The sequence below is a fragment of the Lynx canadensis genome, chromosome B4 (genome assembly GCF_007474595.2).
Source record: "Lynx canadensis isolate LIC74 chromosome B4, mLynCan4.pri.v2, whole genome shotgun sequence".
NCBI lineage: Eukaryota > Metazoa > Chordata > Mammalia > Carnivora > Felidae > Lynx > Lynx canadensis.
Window position 1 is genome coordinate 83,537,099 of NC_044309.1, and position 6,019 is coordinate 83,543,117.

General features: G+C 56.9%; 1 protein-coding gene across 1 annotated transcript; it reads left to right on the forward strand.

The window, feature by feature from the left end:
* The first annotated feature begins 1,539 nt into the window (after positions 1–1,539).
* On the forward strand, positions 1,540–5,798 carry MARCHF9 (membrane associated ring-CH-type finger 9). The gene is made up of 4 exons (XM_030323064.1): positions 1,540–2,338; positions 3,369–3,524; positions 4,485–4,677; positions 4,940–5,798. Exons 1-4 carry the CDS (start codon positions 1,982–1,984, stop codon positions 5,272–5,274), a joined length of 1,041 nt encoding a protein of 346 aa, XP_030178924.1. The 5' UTR covers positions 1,540–1,981; the 3' UTR covers positions 5,275–5,798.
* Positions 5,799–6,019: the final 221 nt, after the last annotated feature.

Sequence of the window (6,019 nt, forward strand, 5' to 3'; positions counted from 1 at the left end):
ACTTTCCTTGTCTTACTGGCTCTAACTTCCTTATTTATCTCCTAACTCTTCAGGGGAATGGGAATAAGGAGGGAAGGGATCAGTGTCTCATTTGTGAGAAATTGTCTAAAATCTGAAACCATTTTATAACTCTGTTTGCCACTCTTTCCATCTTAACTTCTATTCTCCTCAACCATCCTGCAGAGGATGTAAGAGTTCAGGCTTGAGATGAATATAAACTATGCTCCAGGGCAAAATGGAATACAGGTCAGTACAGATTCCCCCTCTTTGCATTCTGGTAGTTGTAGCTCTGGGCCCTTGCTGGCAAGGGCAGCTGGGACACAGGAAAGAAAGTCCTCAAGGTCTGAATTGGGTAAGGGGCTTCAGAGGGGAATGTTTTATTGGCTACCTTGCCGGGACTGGTTGGTTCATAAACCTTCTGGCAGACAAAGTGTCTCTGAGTGTGTCGAATTTCTTTCCTACGCCGGCAGGGTCCACTTCAGCTTCACCTTCCACAGCTTACTGTCTTTAGAATAGAAGTCATCCTCTAGGTTGCCTTGGGTTCCAGCCCCCTTTCTGATTCATGCATTCATCCATGCAAAGCATTTGAATGCTTCATAAAAGCATTACTCTCCTTAATCACTTTTATTGAGGAGACTTAGTTTGGCAGTCTGTCTCTGGTTCCATACCCTCTCTTCTCCTGTTAATTACTCTTTTGCTAATTAATTTTTTTTCCAGTGCGTTTGACCCAATGGGCTCCCCTGGAATCCCTTTTCCCTCAGCGTTGGAGAGGGGAGATGTAAGTGTAAAGCAGAAATGATGTGATGAGAGGGTAGAACTGGTTCTCAGGGTCAAGTCCTCCATAAAAGCAAAAGCAAAGAGCTGTGTGTGTGTGTGTGAGCGCGCGCGCGCGCGCGCGCGCCTGCGCTTGTAGTATTCACTTCAGTGTAGTGTTGTGGGGCAGGAGAGTACCAGAAAGACACTTTAATCCCTTTAGTACTCTTGTCTCTCTTCCTCACTCACCTCCTCACACGTTACAATTACACACTTCTGTTTCTCATACCATCCAAATGCATCTCTTACTAATATGTTTTCCACTGCCCCACACCATGCACACTCCCGTCTTTTGTGTAAAAGTGTTTATTGCTTGAGTCCATCTCTTGTTCACCTTCCTCACACCTCAGACACTTGCATAGCTCTTTCTTTGCACACTCCTATCTTGCACAAGCTTCTCCCTCCCGGGTGCACCTGCGTCTTTGACCACTCACCTTGCTTCCTCACTCGCTCACCAGCACCCGACCCCCATTAACACACCTATTCTCCTACCCGTGTGCACACTCCCCTTCCTTGGCCACTCCCCTCCCTCCACCCTCCCCCGGGCTCGCACACTCGCCCCCGCCTCTGGGGACACCTGCTCGTGCGGGGCAGGGCGGGGATGCGCAGCCGCGGCCACTTCTCTCCCGCTCCCCGCCCCGCCCCTCCCTCCATCCCTCACCGGCTCCCCGGCTCCCGCCCCGCCCGCCCCGCCCGCCCGCCGCTCCGGGGGGGTCTCCGCCGCCGCCGCCGCCGGAAGGAGCCGCCATTTGCCACCGCCGAACGCACGGGCCGAGCCGAGCCGGAGCCGGGAACCCGAGCGGGGCTGGAGCCAGCTGGACGGCGATGGGGGGCGGCCCCGCCGCAGGAGGCCCGGGGCGCGTAACCCCGGGAGCCCGGCCCGCTCCAGACCCGGACCCGCGGGGCGCGGCACCTTGAGCCCCCCTCCCCGCCCCCTGCCCCGGCCATGGCTGCCCGCCCCGCCGCCCCCGGGCCGCCAGCCCTCTCGGCCCCGAAAGCCCCGGAACCCCGGCTGTGGCAGCAGTGAACTGCGCTCTCAGGCCCCGAAGACCCCGGCCCGGCTCGGCTCTCCTGCGCGCGCCCCCTTCCCGGCCTTGTCCTCTCCCTTCCCCCCGCCGCCCGAGAGCCCCCCTTGCACGCCGCCTCCCGCCCCCCCGGCGCCCGGACGATGCTCAAGTCTCGGCTCCGCATGTTCCTGAACGAGCTGAAGCTGCTGGTGCTGACGGGCGGGGGGCGGCCCCGGGCCGAGCCGCAGCCCCGGGGGGGCGGGGGAGGCGGCTGCGGCTGGGCGCCCTTCGCCGGCTGCTCGACCCGGGACGGCGACGGCGACGAAGAGGAGTACTACGGGTCGGAGCCGCGGGCCCGGGGCCTGGCCGGCGACAAGGAGCCGCGGGCCGGACCCCCGCCGCCGCCCGCGCCGCCGCCGCCGCCCCCGGGCGCGCTGGACGCCCTGTCGCTCAGCAGCAGCCTGGACAGCGGGCTCCGAACCCCCCAGTGCCGAATCTGCTTCCAGGGCCCGGAGCAGGTCAGGCCTGGGCACCCGGCCGGGCGGGAGGGGTGGGGGCGCGTACCTGGGGCGCCCGGGCGGACCACGAACAGGGGGCGGGGCCTGAGGAGGCTGGGCGGGACCCAGGACCCAGAGTGGGTACTGGGTGAGGTTGGGGGGCTGACTGGAGAGGCCCCGAGCGCACGTTTGGGGTGGAGGGGGGTCAGAGGCTCCCGGGAAAGGGTGGGGCTTTCTCATGGGAGGACTCAAAATCCCTCACACCCACTAACAGGGACAGCCTTTCTGTCCCACTTCTCTCACCCCAGGGTCTCTGTAGGCCGAGGGGCCTATTCTCGGAGGTTGGCAGAGTGCTTCTATTCCCCCCTTGAAGGGAGGGGCCCAGCCGGTGCCCTTGCCTCATTCAATATTTCTCTCCGTGGGGCACTTTTCTTCTTCCCATTCCATAACTTTCCATCTCATTCCAAAGAGTACTCTTTGTTCAAATGCTATGGACAAAGTTGTCCTGGGATGGTGCGGGGGCGGGGGGGGGGGGTGAACCTTTGTTATGAGAAATGATTCCTTGATTAAGGGGGAACATATTCCCACTCCCAGGAACTCTCCCCCTTTTGATACTTGGAAACTGAAGACGATAACTCATCCCAGTCTGTACCACATCTGTGAAACACTTTACAGCGAAGGGATGGAGGAGGAAGGCATGGATCAGAAGCTCTGACCCTCCTGCCTCTCTGGAACCTGAGGGGTAGCTTTCCGTCTGGGAAGCCTTAATAAAGAGCACCCTCCCCAAATTTTAGGAAAGGAGAAAACTCAGTCCTCTCCTAGCCCCATTTCGGTTCGTTCTTCATCTATTTGGGCAGGGAAGTTTACCCTGAGCTCTAACTTTTTTCTTTTTTCTCGGAGGCCTCAGCCTTCTTGCCCTGTTTTGGGTGAGAGGCCTGAATTTTTTTAAGGTTGGAGAATGACTGACCTGGAGAGGTTTCCCTCTCTTGGATTGGAGAGGAGTGGGGTCGGGTGGAGACAGCTGACCGGACCCTCCTCACTCTTCCTCCAGGGGGAGCTCCTGAGCCCCTGCCGCTGCGACGGCTCAGTGCGCTGCACACACCAGCCCTGCCTCATTCGCTGGATCAGTGAGAGGGGCTCCTGGAGCTGTGAGCTCTGCTACTTCAAGTACCAGGTCCTGGCAATCAGCACCAAGAACCCACTGCAGGTGAGATGCTAGGAAGGAACTTCCAGAGGGGGCAAGGGCTTTCAGCAGCAGAATTAGGGACTCTCCAGGGAGCCTATTTTAACCGCTTACTTTTTCCTCAAAGCACCCCTACCCACCATTACCATAATCTCCCGTCTGTCTGTAAGTCCTTCCTTCATTTATTCACATTTATCGGGAACCATGTGTATTCCAGGCACTGTCCTAGGCACTGGGACAACGAAAAGGCAAAAGACGATAATGCCGAAGGTGATGATGATAGCAGACGTGTAGTGTGTTCTATGTGTCACACTGTTGGTGTGTAGCAACTCATTTAATCTTCATAATAATCCTATTAGTTATCTGCCATTATTATCCCCATTTTATTTTATCTTTTTATTATTTAAAAAAGTTCGTTTTAGCGTTTGTTCATTTTTGAGAGAAAGAGAGACAGAGCACCAGCAGGGAGGGGGAGAGAGAGAGAGAGAGAGAGAGGGAGACACAGAATCCGAAGCAGGCTCCAGGCTCTGAGCTGTCAGTACAGAGCATGACGTGGGGCTCGAACTCACCAACTGTGAGATCATGACCTGAGCTGAAGTTGGATGCTTAACCGGCTGAGCCACCCAGGCGCCCCTTACTTTCCCCATTTTAGAGATGAGAACACTGATGCACAGAGATATTTAAAAACTTGCCCAAAGTTACTCAGCCAGTAAGAGATGGAGTTAGGATTTGGAATTCAAACCTAAATGGTCTGGGTTCAGAGCACTTGCCTGATCCTGTCTTTCTAACATAAGGCAGACACGTGGTCTCAGACGGTGTGAAAAGTATCCCATACGAGGTTTGATCAGGACACACAGGAGACAGATTGCTAATCCTGCCTGAAGGGTTTCAGGAAGGCTCTGGAGCATCTTCCTCTTCAGGGCCACTCACCACCTGGCCCTCTTTTTCTTTCTGTGACTTTTTGGAGCCCTTTTTCCCACACAGTGGCAGGCCATCTCCCTGACGGTCATCGAGAAGGTCCAGATTGCAGCCATAGTTCTGGGCTCTCTCTTCCTCGTTGCCAGCATCTCCTGGCTCATCTGGTCCTCACTCAGCCCTTCAGCCAAGTGGCAACGGCAAGATCTGCTCTTTCAGATCTGCTACGGCATGTATGGCTTCATGGATGTCGTCTGCATAGGTGAGGGCACCCCTCTCCCCCTTACCTACTCAGTGGTTTCCTCCAACTCACACACTTAACTTTCCCTGCCCATTCCCTTAGCTCCATAGCCACAATTTTCTACCACTGGGAGCCTTTAGGGCTATCTTGGTGCCCCTCCCTTCCCTGCCTCTTCAGGTCTTTTGCATACCCTATCTCCTCACTCTGGCCTATATTTGCTTAAGTACCCCTGGCCTAGGTCTGGGCAGCCGGTGACCCTGGATCTCTTCTCCCTTTCGCTCAGGCCTCATCGTGCACGAAGGCTCCTCTGTCTACCGCATCTTCAAGCGCTGGCAGGCAGTGAACCAGCAGTGGAAGGTCCTGAATTATGACAAGACCAAGGACATAGGAGGAGACACAGGGGGAGGGACGGCAGGGAAGCCGGGCCCCAGGACCTCAAGGACGGGCCCCCCCTCTGGGGCCACCAGCCGCCCCCCGGCTGCCCAGCGCATGCGGACGCTCTTGCCTCAGCGCTGTGGTTACACAATCCTGCACCTCCTTGGACAGCTGCGGCCGCCAGATGCCCGTTCCAGTTCCCATTCTGGCCGAGAGGTTGTCATGAGGGTCACCACTGTCTGAAATTGAACTCCAGGAGCGGGGATCTTGCATCAGTGCATCGGCCAGAGATAAGCTGTCATGGCTGCTGGAGGTACCACCTGGACAAGGTGCTTGGGGTGCACTGCCCCCACCACTGAGGATCTCTGTGGGCAGCCTCAAGCTGGAGACATTGTCTGGCCTCTACTGCCCATTGGGTAGAGACACCTGGATGACATTCCAGCCCCCACTGATAGTTCCTCACGCTTATCCTGGGGCAACCAGTGGGCAGGTGGGAAGAGCATCTTTTCTTCCCTAGAGAACCGTCCTTACCTCAGCTCCTAGGGCCTCCAGCCCCCCCAGCTCCACCATAGTGACTTGGTGAAGGGGGACCAATGCCAGAAGAAAGGGGTTGTAGACGCCCCATTCCCCACCCCATGGCCACAGGGCAGCTGGCAATAAGACTAGTATACATTGACCTCCCGTTCCCTGCATGAGGGCGGGAGGGACCTCCCCCTGCTCCACCCCCCATTGCATGGGGGGAGGGCATAAAGAATCATTTATATGCACGTGGAGACTCCTTTCTCATCTGGGGCTTTTCTGGAGGGTTGGGAGGTGTGGGGAGGTTTCTCTGCAGAGGTTGTGAATCCCCAGTGCAGCAGTGGGTTCTGAGTTGGAGCTGTAACTCCCACTTGTTGGTGAATAATTCACATTGGCTGCTAGGTGGCAGTGCTCAGAGGGACCTAAGGGGTGGGCCTGCCACCTGCAAGTTGTATGATCCAGAAAAAAA